This window comes from Nothobranchius furzeri, chromosome 18 (genome assembly GCF_043380555.1).
Source record: "Nothobranchius furzeri strain GRZ-AD chromosome 18, NfurGRZ-RIMD1, whole genome shotgun sequence".
NCBI lineage: Eukaryota > Metazoa > Chordata > Actinopteri > Cyprinodontiformes > Nothobranchiidae > Nothobranchius > Nothobranchius furzeri.
In genome coordinates, this window is record NC_091758.1 from 23,537,862 (window position 1) to 23,555,498 (window position 17,637).

Sequence of the window (17,637 nt, forward strand, 5' to 3'; positions counted from 1 at the left end):
GCTCTGCAGATCCGTGACGTGACGGCTCTATCGGTGGTGGTCATCAGCCTTCCTGCGCGCGCGGCCCCGATCCGATCGGCCCTCGCAACAGTACGGCCGCGCGCATGAAAGACATTGTTTTTTAAAGATACAGTTCAGCGCACGCGCAGTATATTTTTTATATTTATTTTGCTTACAGCTGCGACATGTTTATAAATTGCATAATTAACAAATTAGATTAAAAAACGTCACACTAGTAGCACGTGAGGGTGCAACGACTTTTATTTGGAATGCCGCCGCGAGAAAACAAAGTTCTCGTTCTGACCGCTAGAGGGAGACATTAACCTGAAAACTGCATCCATACAGTAAGTGGATGTAATTGTCATTAGCACTAATAAAGTTAAAATAACAAACAAAACATGAATAAAATATGATTAATTATTTTGTAAAATAAATGTCACATGTTAATATTATCCGTATGCATTTCATTTTAATTCAAGTGCATGGCACTTTGTAGGATAGCAATGCTGGACCTCCTCACTGTAAAAAAAATCCCCTACATGTAAATGGAGAAAAGGGAATGAACATAAACACTAAAAATATTATGTAAGATATTGTTACAAATGAGGATAACAAACTGAATCGGCGTTGCTCTGTGGAAGTCTACAGAGTAAGCCGAAACTTTTTCAACAAACGGTAAAGACACATCTTTATTATGCTGTGTGCAGAAAATAACCAAATAATGAAATTTGATAAACAACAGAGAAGTACCAAAGAGGATAAAATATGTTCTACATAACTACAGGAAAAAAACTTTATTGTGTCTCATTTCTTTTATATTGAAATAGTGAGAACTCAGCTCTTGAAACTGCACCCCAAAACATTTCTCCCTTTCTAAACTATTCATAAACTGCTTTGTCATTAATAGTTTGTAACTGTATGCATGTTTTTCAATGTTTTTGCTGCAGCTTCAAGATATTTACTTTTTCAATGGGCAACATGCAATACTGACTGAGTTCTCATATTCTTTAAAGAATATTCTTATACTAATGCATCGATTGAAGTGTGAAACAGCCTTAACAAAGATAAACAGCAGAATACTTTATTCAGATCAAGTTGGAAAAAGATTTAAAACAACCTTGTGTTCCGCATCTTGGTCTGTTGATAAGGTTGTACGGTGCTTTATAAATAAACAAATGAATTAAATGAATGAATGAATAAATGTGTTAATAGCTAAGGTCTAAGACCCACGGTAGGTACATTTTGGAAACAACACACACATATAAACTGTTAAAATGTTTATTCAATTTTTCTATTATTAAATAATAAATGCAGACATTCTGAGACTTCACGAAAAGACTTTTGTGTGTGGGATTTAATTATTCCCCAGTGTATATTGCAGAGGGAAAATAATGCAGAGACAAAAATATCCTGTAAAGCAAAAATAAAAGTTTTATAAAGTTAAAATAATATATAACAAATGCAGCTGATTTACAAAGAAAAAAATCCATCTTTAAGTAAGGCTGACTGTTTCGAAGGATAACAAAAAACTGTGAATTTTATCTTTGGAATTTTGGTGATTGTAGGAAGGCTGCAGGTCACAGAAACAAGATTACAACAATGGAAATGTTTTTATGGAAAAGTTTGCGACTGTGTGTTTTGTACAGATTTGTTTATTTCTATGGGTTTCTGTTTCAGCGTTTGGCCTTTTTCAGATCATGCCCCATGAGGCAGGCGAACACCGTCAGCACCATTTTAGGATTTACTTCCACCAGATCATCGGGCAGAGCATAAACACGAGCGCCGATCTTACGGGCCTGTGAGATAGCATACCTGAGAGAGAACCAGGAAAAGAACAGGGTCAGGAAGTTTGAATGTGGGAAGAAGGTCAGAGTGGATAAAATGATCCTCACTTGGCATTGTTGAGTTTCTCTTCATTCGTCAGCACTCCTTTTTCTGCTCTCTTCACCATGTCCCATTTGACGGTACAGGGAGCAATGACGTCGATCAGGTCAATCACAGGCAAACTGGTGCTGATCAGCTTGTCCTGTGTAGAATGTTCAGCAAGATTAAACTCACCTGCAACCTTAAATTCCCTCTAATTATCAGGGCCTTTCCGCAGGAATCAGAAGCGACGTGTAAAGTTCGCAAAGTGTAATTAGCTACTGGTGTAGCGGATGGATGCATTTCCATTGGCTGCAAATGTGGCATTTTGAAAGTGTCCCAGAAAGACACGTAGGGGACAAGTCGCTTCGCTAAATTTACGCTTAGTCTATTTTTTAGTGTGCTATGCTCCCGGAACAGAGTTTTCACAGGAAATGTTTTTTTTACTAGTTAAGCAACTGTAAATCCGCATGTGACTTTTATTTTGAAAGTTTCCAGATGTTTTACAGTGCTTTTGTGCTGACTTCCTGTATGACCCGATCTGAACTACGGAGTTTGGAAACATGGAGCGTAAAAAGCAAACTCAAAATGTAAGCAGCGTGTCCATACACCTCTGGGACGTGTCAAAAATGTGACACTTTGCAGCCGGAAAAGGCACCCGTCCACTATAATGGGGGCTAACACACACACATACTTTAAAGCTGCTGATCTGTGAGTCCTTTCGTTGCTTTTTCAGAGTGTTATTGACCCAGTTCAGGATAACCTGATCTCCAATCTTCTCTCCGTTGCCCAAATCTGACAAAACCATGACGGCGTACCTGAAAGAAGACACATGGAGACTGCATTAGGAGCAGCTGCATGGATCATTTACTCCACAAGTTAAAGCACAGACCCTTATCCAGATAGTACCTTCTCATCAGCTGCCAGACTAGAGCCAGGGTGTGTGTACGGCTTCCTTCATTGATGTTTTCTCCTCCAACACCAACGAGGGAGAAGCTAGCTACATCCTTGCTCAGCTTCACAGCATAGTTACAGTTCTCCAACTTTAAGAAAAACAACATAAGTGTAACGGAATGAAAAGACTGTTTTCCACCTAAAAGTCATTTCCCCCCTCTCCTCAGCAAGAACTAATCTGCATGAGATATTGTTCAAGGTCTCATGCATCTGCTTCTGAACTGTTTTCCTTTCCAGCACAAGAGAAGAATGAAGACAAAGGACTCTTTCTTTTTAATAAATCAAAGAACTCTATTTTTAATAAGCTAATCAAACAAAAATATACTCTCTGTATTTTATAGGCTGAAGGTTTTTGTGCTTGTGAGAAATGATTTTGTATTCTGAGTTTGTGAGTTGTACCTTTTTCATGTTTCCACCCAGGAAAGGATAAGGTGGGCTGTTAACTTGTTTCCAGTTTACAGGCACTTTGACTTTTTCCAAAAGCTGCAGGATTACCGTGCCATCACACAGATCCCTGCAAAACAGAATTACACAATCAAGATCAACAAGTGAAAGAATAAAAGATTTGATCGAAATCAGTTCTCGAGTGACGTTGCAGCAAAAAGCTAAAGAGCTGTATTTAAGGAGGTAAATAAAAAGCCTGGATAAGAATGAAAAGAAATATAGCTTTGAAGGTAAATACACGAAAGAAAACAAATGCTTGTAGATGTGAGGTAAACAAAAACACAATACTCCCTCAGAATATCTTCCTACTAGTCTTTCAGTTTTTACCTTAGAGGAAGATAAACCCAGTTTGCCTGATTTCTTGCATTTTTTAAATGTTAATCTTTAGTATCCTGCACAAAGGTGCAGCTATGATATATTTTCTGAGCCAGGGGAGGAGAAATAAAATTTATAGTGCAGCTAACAACTAAGCATCAAGGAAGAGGATTAGGGCCACTGAAAAGAAAAAGAAGAAAAAAAAATGAGAATCCTGGCTTTGTTCTCAGAATTCTGATTTATTTCTCTGAATTTTGACTTTTTTTCTCAGAATTCTGACGTTAATCTCAAAATTCTGGTTCATTTCTCAGAATTTTGATTTATTTCTCAGAATTCTGACTTTAATCTAAGAATTCTGACTATTTTCTCAGAATTCTGACTTTTTTCTCAGAATTCTGACGTTAATCTCAGAATTCTGGTTCATTTCTCAGAATTTTGATTTATTTCTCAGAATTCTGACTTTAATCCAAGAATTCTGACTATTTTCTCAGAATTCTGACTTTTTTCTCAGAATTCTGACGTTAATCTCAGAATTCTGGTTTATTTCTCAGAATTTTTATTTATTTCTCAGAATTCTGACGTTAATCTCAGAATTCTGATTTATTGCTCAGAATTCTGACGTTAATCTCAGAATTCTGATTTATTTTTCAGCCGATCGATAGTCTTTCTCCATGGCCTCACCAAACTCCTCCCACGCCCGAGATTTTGCCTCGGCAACTGCCACTGCTGCACCCCGCTTGGCTATCCGGTACCTGTCTGCTGCCTCCGGAGACCCACAGACCAGCCACGCCCTGTAGGCCTCCTTCTTCAGCCTGACGGCTCCCCGAACCTCTGGTGCCCACCAGCGGGTACGGGGGTTGCCACCACGACTGGCACCGGCCACCTTACGACCACAGCTAGCAACAGCCGCCTCGACAATCGCAGAGTGGAACAAGGCCCACTCGGACTCAATGTCCCCCACTGCTCTCGGGACGTGGTCAAAGCTCTGCCGGAGGTGGGAGTTGAAGACCGTCTTGACAGGTTCTTCTGCCAGGCGTTCCCAGCAGACCCTCACTATGCGTTTGGGTCTGCCAGGTCTACGCGGCATGTTCCCTTGCCATCTGATCCAACTCACCACCAGGTGGTGATCAGTTGACAGCTCCGCCCCTCTCTTCACTCGGGTGTCCAAAACATACGGCCGCAGGTCAGATGATATGACTACAAAATCTATCATCGACCTGTGACCTAGGCTGCCCTGGTACCAAGTGTACCGGTGGGCATCCTTATGTTCGAACATGGTGTTCGTTATGGCCAAACTGCGGCTTGCACAGAAGTCCAATAACAAAACACCGCTCGAGTTCAGATTAGGTGGGCCGTTCCTCCCAATCACACCCCTCCAGGTCAAGCTGTCATTGCCCACGTGAGCATTGAAGTCCCCCAGCAGGACAATGGAGTCCCCTGATGGAGCACTATCTAGCACTCGTCCCAGGGACTCCAAAAAGGGTGGGTACTCTGAACTGATATTTGGCCCATAAGCACAAACAACAGTCAGGACCCGTTCCCCGACCCGAAGGCGCAAGGAAGCTACCCTCTTGTCCCCCGGGGTAAACCCCAACACACAGGCAGAGAGTCTCGGGGCTAACAAAAAGCCAACCCCAGCCCTCCGCCTCTCACCCGGAGCAACTCCAGCAAAGTAGAGTGTCCAACCCCTCTCCAGGTCTCGGGTTCCAGAGCCAATGCAATGTGTCGAGGTGAGTCCGACTATATCTAGCCGGTACCGCTCAACCTCTGCCTCAAGCTCCGGCTCCTTCCCCGCCAGCGAGGTGACATTCCATGTCCCAAAAACTAGTTTTCTTGTTCGGGGATTGGACCGCCAAGGCTCCCGCCTTGGTCTGCCACCCGATTCGCATTGCACCGGACCCTTCATGTTCCTCCTGCGGGTGGTGGGTCCACAGTTGGACGAGCCCATGTATCCGGTTCGGGCTGGGCCCGGCCGGGCCCCATGGGCGAAAGCCCGGCCACCAGGCGCTCGCTCACGGGCCCCAACCCCAGGCCTGGCTCCAGGGTGGGACCCCGGTAACCCTCCGGGCCGGGTACTCCGACTCTTCGTTTTAACCGCCATGAAAGATCCTTTCGAACCGTGCCCCAGACAACATAGCTCCTAGGATCATTAGGGCACTCAAACTCCTCCACCACGATAAGGTGACGGTTCAAGGAGGAGGACGGTGGAAGGAATACTTTGAGGAGCTCCTCAATCCCACCAATGCACATTCCGAGGAGGAACCAGAGCTGGGAGGCCTGGGGATGGACTGTCCGATCTCGGGGGCAGAAGTTGCTGAGGTAGTCAAACAACTACACAGCGGCGGAGCCCCGGGGGCGGATGAGGTTCGTCCTGGGTATCTCAAGGCTATGGATGTTGTAGGGCTGTCATGGTTGACACGTCTCTACAACATTGCGTGGTCATCGGGGGCAGTTCCTAGGGAGTGGCAGACCGGGGTGGTGGTCCCCATCTTTAAGAAGGGTGACCTGAGGGTGTGTTCCAACTATAGGGGGATCACACTCCTCAGCCTCCCTGGAAAGGTCTACGCCAAGGTACTGGAGAGGAGGGTCCGATCGATAGTTGAATCTCAGATTGAGGAGGAGCAATGCGGTTTTCGTCCTGGCCGTGGAACTGTGGACCAGCTCTATACCCTTGCAAGGGTGATGGAGGGGGCATGGGAGTTTGCCCAACCAATCCACATGTGCTTTGTGGATTTGGAGAAGGTTTATGACCGTGTCCCCAGGGGCACCCTGTGGGGGACGCTCCAGGAGTATGGGGTGGGTGGCTTTCTATTAAGGGCCATTCAGTCCCTTTACCAGAGGAGCGTGAGTTTGGTCCGCATAGCCGGTAGTAAGTCGGACCTGTTCCCAGTGAGGGTTGGACTCCGCCAGGGCTGCCCTTTGTCACCGGTTCTGTTCATCACTTTTATGGACAGAATTTCTAGACGCAGCCGTGGTGTGGAGTGTGTCGAGTTTGGTGGCAGGAGAATCTCATCTCTGCTTTTTGCGGATGATGTGGTCCTCCTAGCTTCATCCAGCTCTGACCTTCAGCTCTTGCTGGGTAGGTTCGCGGCCGAATGTGAAGCGGCTGGGATGAGGATCAGCACCTCCAAATCTGAGACCATGGTTCTCGACCGGAAAAGGGTGGCTTGCCACCTCCGGGTCGGGGGAGAGGTCCTACCTCAAGTGGAGGAGTTTAAGTATCTCGGGGTCTTGTTCACGAGTGAGGGTAGGAGGGATCGGGAGATCGACAGGCGGATTGGTTCGGCGTCTGCAGTGATGCGGACGCTGAGCCGATCTGTCGTGGGGAAGAGGGAGCTGAGCCAGAAAGCCAGGCTCTCGATTTACCGGTCGATCTATGTCCCAATCCTCACCTATGGTCATGAGCTTTGGGTAATGACCGAAAGAACGAGATCGCGGATACAAGCGGCCGAAATGAGTTTCCTCCGTAGGGTGGCCGGGCTCAGCCTTAGAGATAGGGTGAGGAGCTCGGACATTCGGGAGGGACTCGGAGTAGAACCGCTGCTCCTCCGGATCGAAAGGAGCCAGTTGAGGTGGTTTGGGCATCTGGTCAGGATGCCTCCTGGACGCCTCCCCGGGGAGGTGTTTCGGGCATGTCCTGCCGGCAGGAGGCCCCCGGGTCGACCCAGGACACGTTGGAGAGGTTACATCTCCAATCTGGTCCGGGAACGCCTTGGGGTCCTGCCGGAGGAACTGGTGGACAAGGCCGGGGAGAGGACGGCCTGGAGCTCCCTAATTGGGATGCTGCCCCCGCGACCCGGACCCGGATAAGCGGAGGAAGACGAAGACGAAGAATTCTGACTTTTTTTCTCAGAATTCTGACTTTAATCTCAGAATTCCAACTTTAATAATCTTGAGATTACAATAAAGTCAGAATTCTGAGAGAAAAGTCAGATTTCATGAGAAAAAAGTCAGAATTCTTCATCATTACTTTTGTTCTTTTCAGCAGTTCAGCTTTAAATTGAAGGTTTTGATTGAATCTCTAATACAGTAATGTTTTATGTTCTTGCTCCCGGAAAGCACATTGAATTGCTTCTGTGTATGAAGTGTGCTACATAGATAAAACTGCTGTGCCTTGCCTATAGGAATCCTATATTTCCTCCTCTGATAAGGACAATCGCACACAGGAATTTTGACGTACCGATAAAGGTGGTTGACATGTGAGACTCCCAGAGAGTTCATCCAGTTGCGAAACGTTTTCTCCTCTCTGGTTTCCGCTGGCAAGACAAAGTTACGTCATATATGTTATCATAGTTACCATCAGCTGTATATGCAACACTTGTCATGCATTTCAAAATCTGCCACTCCTTAAAACAATTACTTCCTTGACCCTCATGACTTGCTATCCCCCACTGCAGGTTTATCTCACCTTCTATATGCTCCCCTTCCAGGCTGGTTGCATTGATGTGAGCCTTCTGCAGACCTGGGTGCATGTTAAATAAGTTTGCTACGAAGGCCGTGTTGAGTTTGCTGTTTCCTGACGTGACGTCATGAGGAGAAACAAACTGCCTGCAGTCCAACTTGGCAGCTTCCTGCAGCATCAGCTCAGCCCTTCGCTCCAAGTTCCCTTCCTTCAGATATATATTTGCATTAATATTAGATTTTGCATGCAATTTTTGCAACAAACTAACTAAAAAATGACTCACGTCGAGGCCTGTCATGTCAATCTTGACCCCTAAATGGAATTCATCTTCATCTTGAGGAGCAATCTGGTCCAAAAGGTAAAAGTAGGCCCTTGAGTCCTTCAGAAAGCAAATAACAGGACAAGGTTAGAGTCTTTAGGCACTAGTGTTGGTTTGGTTGCAGATGTGCCAGTTCGGAGTTGCACCTTTATATCAGAACTGAAATTGCTGATTGTTTGCGTTCCTGCATTGCTGAGATGATAGTTGACCCATCTCAGCAGTAGGTCCTCAGGAGAGAGAGACATCAGATGATCCAGCTCTTCTCCTTCCATCAAAAGAGTGATCAGACCTGTGGAAAAAAGAGTTTAAAGTTAAAATAAGTGGAAAAACATGGTGAAACGTACCCATTTAAATGGGTTTTTTTTTGCCTCTTGAAGTGAATAAAATCATGTTAGATTATGCTATTGTGCCATCAAAGGATTTATTTAACAACTTTATGTTCAAATAAACAGTTTAAATATGTTTAAAGCAGAAGTTTAGAACTTCATTTTAAAGTTCATTCTTGAAACCGCCATACAAAGTGTTTTTTCCCCTCTGGATAAAGAGTTGGACGAACACTAATTTTAGGCTTTATGTTTTTATTATCACAAATATTCAGGCCAAATCTAATTTCCAGGTGCTGAAAACTTTTCACAATTAGAAAAAAAAAAGATTTTTTATTTTGCAGAAAGATGACTAAGTGGTGTGAGCTTTTTCTGCATTTTTTGTTTGAAAGTTTATTATCATTTTTTAACTCTTATGCCCTTGACAAAAATCAGGCTTCTAATCCTTAAGGTGATTCTTTTTCGGGGCTACTGAGAGCAAAGATACTTACTGGAAAAGGGAAGACATAGATGATCATGTTGAGCTATTTAACAATAAAACAGCAAATGACGTCTGATGATGATTTTGAAAAATTTGTCTCATTGCTCATATATTGACTCAAGAAGTGTTAACATAAATCTTTTTAGCAACATTTTCCTGTTTAAAATAAAATATAATCTAGTTTTTCTTTTCAAATAAGCAACGTTAATGTATAACTGATTTACTACATTTTGCTTGAATCAGTGTTTTTGACCGTAAAGTGTGTGTGAGTGTGTGTCAATGTGTGTGTGTGTGTGTGTGTGTGTGTGTGTGTGTGTGTGCGCACTGACCTTCGTTCCTGGTGATCTCTATATCAGCAAAAAGTCCAACCTTGATAATCTGCCACAGCAGCCCAAGGACCAGATGGGGTTTCCCAGCCATCAGATTATGGGCGTCTATGCTCACCACCGTGCAGCCGATCGCCGAAGCAGAGTTCAGAGCCAGGATGATATTTTCCTACAAATATGCAAAGAATTATATAAAACTTATTTATTATGATCACTAGAATCAGAAACTAAATGACCTTTCCCTAAATCATACCACTCTAAAGTATTTCCGCCAAATAAAAACAAAACATTTTTAGTGAATTATTAAGACAACTGGAAGAGTTTTGCTCAACAATTAAAATATTCGATTGATTCCACATAAAATAACTTGTCTCATGTAAAATGCATGTAAAGCTTTCAGCTCAAGTACTGCGGGACTTTCCGGTCACTTAGATATGTTTTTCCAATTTTAAATAATTAAATATCACTGATCAATTCTAATTTCAATAAATGGGGGAGAGCTTTTTTAAAGGTGCATGTCTGACTGATTTTTGATGCTGCTAGATGCATAAACTCACTATATTAGCTTGAAATCAAGTTGTCATTTAAATGAAACATTAGCAACCAGCTGATCAACTGGCTGCAGGGCTCTTATCTATAAATTCGTGCCATCAGATTAAAGAATAATTTCATAACATGGAACAATAGCCGCCTCAGGTTCACAGTGTTTGATAGGTTGCATTCATTGTGCATGAATGTGTTTACTCACCCTCATGTTGAAGGTGGTGAGCTTCTTTGTGTTGATGACCCTCTCATCGATGGTGTCAGGCTGAGAGAGGTTGATCATTTTACTGAAAGAGAAAAGGTACAGTGGGGTGTGTATGGACACACACCAGGGGTTGTGATGAAATCGTGGGTGATCTGGGTCACTTTCTCTTTCTGATGTGCTTCTGTTAAAGTCTATTTTAATGTCCAAAAAGTATAATGAATGACAGAGAGCACGAAAGGCAAACGAACCATTATAAAACAATATAACATTAGCACACTAGCAGACACCTTTCTAACCTGTGTTGCAACACATGAGACTTAGAGGACTGTCAGCTTTAAACCAATGTTTTGTGTTTGTTTGTTTTTATTTCTGCTAATGTAAACAATGCCAGAACAAATACATACCATCATGACATCATAATAGATAAACTATTATACATAAAATGCCTGCTGCATCAATCAAAGCAAACGATAACACAGCTTTCTCTACCAGACGAACATGTGTCAGTGTCTCACCTGCAGTAGACAGCAGTTGGAATAAGTCTGTTGAATTTTGTATAAATATTTGTTATATAAAGTTATCTGCAGGGTATTTTATTTTGAAAAAAGTATAATTTTATCATTTATATAACACTGTTTTTATAAAACAAATAAAGAGGAAAAGTGATGAGTTTTTAATTCAACATATATTTACTTGGAATAAAAGACACTAGATGTGTGTGTGTGTGTGTGTGGGGGGGGGGGGGCATACCATAACAAGATGCCATCACGGATGGAGGAAAAAAGGCTCTCATTGTTGGGGTTGATGGGCAGCAGATGTTGGCAGTCAGGATCCTTTGCCAAAGCTTTGTTGATCCACCTAGCAAAAGCCACTTTCTCTTCATCTAACAAACAAACAAGTAAATAAATAAATAATTATTCATAACATACTGTTTGACAAACTGCTAAAGAAAAACATGTTTCAAAAAAGTTCCATGTTAAGTGAAGTTTAGGTCAATAATCAGACTGCGGTCTTTTGGGTCTCCTCTTAAAAGCCTCACTAAAATTGTAGAGAGTCCAAATGAACACAGACATACAACATGTATAAATGTGATTCCATACCTGAGTAGGAGTGCTGCGTTCCCTCACAAGAGACTCCAGATGTTCCGCCGAAGGAGTAGATCCCATCTCTCCTTGAGAGGACTTTCCTGAATGTTTCACTGAACTCCTTACTCTTCAGCTCTTGATAAATCTGACCACAACCAGATACCTTGTTAACTACATATAGGTGGTTGGATGAGTCAAGTCATGTTTTCTTGAGACTTACGGAGACAAACTCTTCAAAGCTGATCTTCTCGTCTTTGTTTGTGTCTCCTGCGATGAAGGTCTCGACGATCTCTCGCACTTTGTACCCTGGCAGGTGGAGGCTGGCTTCTCTGAACAGCTCCTGGAGCTCAAAGTCACTCACAAAGCCACTGTTATCAATGTCTACACAAGGAGAGGCAGGGAAAAAAGCGTGCATGCGCACGCGTGCACACACACACACACACACACACACACACACACACACACAAAGCCATTTACCCTAATATTCAAAATGTAAACTATAAAATAAATATTACACAAAATGTGATGAAAAAGATTTGCTGGTGAAAGTTCTCAGAAAGGTCATGGTAATCAAAAAGAGTTCATATGAAGGCAACTGGACTTCTCTGGTTTCTTGAAGACGTTTCTCTCCTCACCCGAGGAGCTTTGTCATTTCTGACTGGAACATGGGAGAGTCGAGCTTCTAAGCTGTAGCTGTCTGTTGCACTTTGAGCTGTATTTCTTGTATATGAAAAGTGCGGTACAAATAAAGTTTGATTGACTGTTTAATGAGCAGAAACTGCTCTGAATACCCCTCTTCTCTTCCCCCCATTGAGTCGTTAGCCTCTATTGTGAGGGTGTCATTGTGTTGATTAGATGCAGGGAGTTGTGACCAAGAGGGTCAATAGAGACATTAGAGGCTTGATAGCAGATCCTAATAATGTTGGTAGAACGGAGTACAATTGAGGTTGGTATAACAATTAAGACTCGGAGTGCCCAATCCTGGTCCTGGAGGGCTGGTGTCCAGCAGGTTTTAGTTTTAACCCTGCTTCAGTACACCTGATTTCAATCAGCAGTTAATTAGCGAGCTTCTGCAGAGCCTGATGAGCTACAGGTGATTCATCCACTCAGTCAAGTGTGTTGGAGTAGAGAAACCACAAAACCTGCTGGATACCGGCCCTCCAGGACCGGGATTGGGCCCACTGCACTGGAGATCGTAAAACATACTTAAAGTGAACTTCTTTTGATAAGCAAATAAGCATATTTGGTTATAAAACACGTTTGTATTTACAATTTAATGGCGCTCTGGTTGCCGGCAGAGATGGAAGGCAAAAATTATAAGTGGTGATAGTCAGAAATTCAGAAGAAATGGGATGAAAAACACTCTGCAGTTCGGTTTTCCAAGGGCAACTTACTGGTACACCTGAAAACCATTTTAATCACATCTTGACAAAAATTAGCTGTGTTTTTATTTATTTTTTTTTTTAGAAAAAAATGCAACTGCATCTGTTTTATATGTTGTTAGCCAAAGATTAATACTTGACGTACATATGCTTCTGTCCCACTGATTATCACCAAGGTAAAGGTTGTGTTTAAACATTTTCCTGTCTTTGTGACATGTTGATATCTAACATTTATGTTTTTTATTGTCATTTCTTAATTTTAGGCTCATGATCATTCAGTGATTACATCTAGTGACATTCCAGAGGCACACATGAACAAAAAGTACTTACAGTCAACAGCCCAAGCAATAAAATTCACTTGTGTGTACTTTCTTGCACTTTATAGCTGGCTGTATAAGCCTTACTTTGGTCATCCGTAAACCTAGGTGTGTGTGTGTGTGTGTGTGTGTGTGTGTGTGTGTGTGTGTGTGTGTGTGTGTGTGTGTGTGTGTGTGTGTGTGTGTGTGTGTGTGTGTGAAAGAGAGAGAGAGAGAGAGAGAGAGAGAGAGAGAGAGAGAGAGAGAGAGAGAGAGAGAGAGAGAGAGAGAGAGAGAATAAGTATTAAGGAAACTAACCGATTTTATCAAAGGCCTCTCTTAACTCTTCCAAGTCCACTCGAGAAATCTGTGTGAAATGATTCTCCATGGTAGCGTTTGTCATGTGCTCCTAAGAAGAAAAAGCAATATAAGCACAGTTTTAATAAAAGTCATCCAGATCAGCATATGAAGACACAAAAGTATGAACACATACATAGAGATGCCGTGGTAATTGATAAGTGCTGATGATAGGAATGATGAGAAAAATTATTTTTTTTAAAATCAAGATTCATGCTGTTTGTTCTTGAAGAAATGTCAATAAAACACAGTGAGACAGTGACATGTACCTTCAGCCAGGCTGTAGGAGTGGTATCTATCAGAGTTCTGTTCAACCTTCCTCTGGAATGAAGACGTTGGATCCTAGAGTGGCTTAACTGCTGATTACTTCTCAAAGAAGGAATCGCTTAGTAGACCTTTGTCCTGCCAGGACCTGAGGTAGGCGTAGCTGGATGGTTATTATTTAACACTTCAGCTGTGTCATCATGTTATTGATCATAAAGTAACTTTTATATGTCAGTTTAGTGTAAAGAGAGTAAAAAATGTTCAAAAATCTTCTATGGGGTAACATAGATGATGACAGAAAGTGAGGACTCATTGTGTTTTTCTTATTGGATGATGCTACAGAACCGCAGACAGCAGTTTAGCACATGGACTCTTAAAATGAAATAATGCTGTTTTAATATGTAGAGGGTTGTGCTGCTGCAGCGAAAACCATGTGAGCATTGGAAAGTTTGTATGTCATTCAGCAATACTGATGTCTTAACATATGTGCATCATGAATTATTCACCCCAAACCATTACAGATGCTGGCTTTTAAACTGTGAACTCATGTTCAGTATATTTGGCTCTTCTTCTCTTACTTTATTAGAGGACATTGAATAATTTGTAGCAGCTAAGCGGCAAAATAAAAAATGTGTTGTTGTCTAAAGATCTGATTTGGTATAAAAATAAAATGGCTTTGAATTGCCTAAACTTGTATTCACCAGCATGTCAGAAATTGAAACTAAAGATTAGCCTCTATTATGATAAGGTGCTCCACAGGGATCTGATTTAGTTACCAACTTATTTTTGTATTTATTGCAGGAGAAACCAAACCAATTAAAGATACATTTATATGCTGATGATACATCCTTAAATACCTTCACTTAATCATGGCATTGGGCATTTTTTGAAATAAATCCACCAAAGAAACTCAAATGTTAAATTGATTTCTTTTCTTTAAAATTTGTGATGTAGATATAACTATTTTCTTGTAACATGCTCCATATCATATCATATCGTATCGTATCGCATCACATTGCATCGCATCGTATCGTATCGTATCGTATCATATCATATCATATCATATCATATCAGGGATGTGTATTGGTGAAATTCTAGCGATGTGATATGTCTCACGAAATATTGCGATAATTCAGTCAGACGTTATTAGCGATTTTTTTGATTGAATTTATTGTAGGAATATTCAATAAACAGTCCAAACTGATATTTAACATGTTTAACATGAGGTATCTGAACCATAATAGAGGGATTTATATTTCAATGGTGGAAATAAAATACACAATGTTTGCATGTAAATTCTTCCAAAAATTGATACATGACTTTTGAATATCGATGTAATTTCGCAGGGAAAAATATCACAACATACTGCCATATCAATATTTTTGATACACCACTGTTGAGTATTGATATAATATTCATGGAAAAAATATCACGATATGTTGCCATTTTGATATTTTCTTACATCCCTATATCATATTGTATGGTATCGCACTGCATTGCATCGTATCGTATCTAATCGTATCCCATTGTATCGTAACGCATCGTATCGTATCGTATCTCATGATAGGTCCATTACTAAAATTAGTCAACACATTTCTCGTTCAACTAAGAGCTCAATAACTGGTTCCTTTTTTGATTCTCCAATTTAAGTTTCAAATTCAAAACAACATAAAACTGAGAAGATTTCAAGCTGCGTCCCAACAGAATACCTTATTTTCGATGTTATTGTGCTAACTAACCAAAATGATGACCAAGTCCGAAATATTTGTAAAATCTTTAAGATCTGTCTTGTCCTGCATCAATACATTTTCTTAGCTTTAGTGTAAAAGTGGTGTCAAGGCAAGATTACAAAAATAGCTTAATGTAAAAACTCAGTATTAAGGTTTACCTTAGACTGCAATTATTCTTTTAATATACACAGAAGCAGATTTTTACTAGCAAAGATCCAAAGATTGTGTCAAATTTAAGTTTGCAATGTTTCAATCAAACTCACCTGAACGACTTCAACACAACATAAGGTCCTGTAATCTAAAGCAAAGTTTTAAACTGCCCCAGTTCAATTCTCAAACCTTAAGATAATTGGTTTTCATTCGCTAACCTGACTGTGTTTGGTTTAGATTGTTAAAGTACTTGTAGGATACTAGGTTTTGAAGCCATATTTGTTATTGGACGTTACTCATAAATTTGGCTTTGGTTAGAGAATAGAGCCGTGATGTAAAAAAGTAAAGAGAATCTAAGTAAGAAGCTTACATTTAGTTCCAGGCAGGCAGGCTGATGGGCTGAGAGTCCAGAGTAGAAAATCAGCTTGGATTTGAGAACTTTTTTTGCTTTCAAGCTCCTTCTTTAATGTTCATTTATTATTTTTGGATTAAACCTTCCCCCTACACCACTAGCCTTTTTCTTCTTAACAGTACCCCCCCCCCCCCCCCCTTCTTTGTATTTACCTGTCAAGCTGTCTCTTCATCTTGACTCAAAAGCACAAACTCAAGACTCAAGTCCATGACAACATTACCATCTTACTTTAAAGATGGATACTAAAGGCATAAAATGTAAAGTTATATCTGAACTCGGTTTCTGACTTCCCACAAACTGGACGGCATCTTTCTGTCTCACCTCAGCGTCTCTCTTCCTCTGACACCTGATCAGCCCTGTTCTGTCTGTGACACTCCGGTACTCTCCGGTTACTCTCCTCCTCACTGCTGGTCTCAGGTAAGCGTCCTGCCGTGCAAGCTGCAGTTTTGAGGGTAAGACCTGAACAAGGATCAGTTTTTAGTTGACTTTCTTGAGAGCATCCTGCATAATTCAGCAAACCTAAGAGCACATGTACAAAAAACAACAAAAAATAAAACAAAAAGTACAACTAAAGGTGCAAATATTTTTCACAGCAAAATTATGCTAATTTGCAGTTTTGAAAAGTTTATCATTCAAGTAAACTGCTATTAACCCTTGCACATTTTTGTTGCTATCACAAAACTAATAATAAAAATAGCTAACTAAATATTTTTGAAACAAAACCTTGGTTTCATTTTGAAGTAGCCAAATACAGTCGATCTTATTATATGTTTAAAAATGTTCTTAGATTTGGCTTCCTTCCAAACACCTAAACAGATCGACATAAAACAATATCAATTCACAACTTATTATCAATAGTTGTATTAAAGAATTTCATTCCAATAAGCAAAGACAGAATTATTCAATGACAAATATGGCATTTAAATGTATAAATCAATGTTAAAACATCTGAACACAAGTTATGCAATTTATTTGCCATGTCTATATGTTATAGCTTCTATTGCAATTTGGTCTGTTTAAGTTTCTTTTTATGCTAACAACGTTAAATATGACTTGATTTTAAGCACTTTAAAGTTAATGATAGAGAATTTCTCAGATTTGCTTAGTTTTCTTTTGTTTATTCCGTTGTAATGTGGAGCCTTGACCACTCTGAGGCACTGCTGACACAGTCTAACTTTGTGAATTGTCTTGTTTTTTATTAAAAAAGTAAGTTGATCTGTGCAGATGTATTTATTAAAGACAACTTGGGACACTTTTAGGACAAATTTTAGTTTAAAATCAAATATAAACATGCAGGAACTGATTTTGTGAGCCACGCTGTGTCTCATCAATAGTTTGCCACATTAAACATAAGAGGCTATTCCCTTATTATATTTATGGGTTTAGAATTTGCACTTTCCTTTTCCTATTTAATACTTGTGCTGTCTTCCCTGTGGTTAATGGTTTGTTACATATGAATAAGAAATGGGTAAACAGCTTTTTACAAGGGACTAATCATTAAAAGCAAAGCATTCATTAGTGCATTGGTTAATTGTTTAAGTTAGTCATTGTTAATTAATTATTTGTTAGTAGTTACTTGCATGTTTATTCATGGGTAATTAAGGCTAAATAAGATGTAGTTATTTTAAAGTGATGCCCTTGTTTCTAATTAGCTGGCATTTACTCACTTAATGTCTTCTCTCAGTAATCCTCAGGTCGCATCCTTATCAGACCCTGTCTCTTTGGACTTTGGTCAGATTTTCAGACCACATGTTGTTGTACGGTTTCACTTTAAAGTGCGTTCTTT

The 17,637-nt window shown here is 40.7% G+C and overlaps 1 protein-coding gene across 1 annotated transcript; it reads right to left on the reverse strand.

The window, feature by feature from the left end:
• Positions 1–1,264: 1,264 nt before the first annotated feature.
• On the reverse strand, positions 1,265–13,695 carry pls1 (plastin 1 (I isoform)). Its single transcript, XM_015969669.3, has 16 exons — positions 13,565–13,695; positions 13,257–13,347; positions 11,481–11,641; positions 11,276–11,405; positions 10,926–11,058; positions 10,176–10,257; positions 9,431–9,596; positions 8,444–8,586; positions 8,262–8,357; positions 7,985–8,186; positions 7,757–7,832; positions 3,217–3,331; positions 2,773–2,906; positions 2,558–2,681; positions 1,893–2,026; positions 1,265–1,812 (listed from the first exon to the last, which is right to left on the reverse strand). The coding sequence occupies exons 2-16, from the start codon at positions 13,339–13,341 to the stop codon at positions 1,674–1,676; spliced, it is 1,920 nt and encodes a 639-aa protein (XP_015825155.1). The 5' UTR covers positions 13,342–13,347; positions 13,565–13,695; the 3' UTR covers positions 1,265–1,673.
• Positions 13,696–17,637: the final 3,942 nt, after the last annotated feature.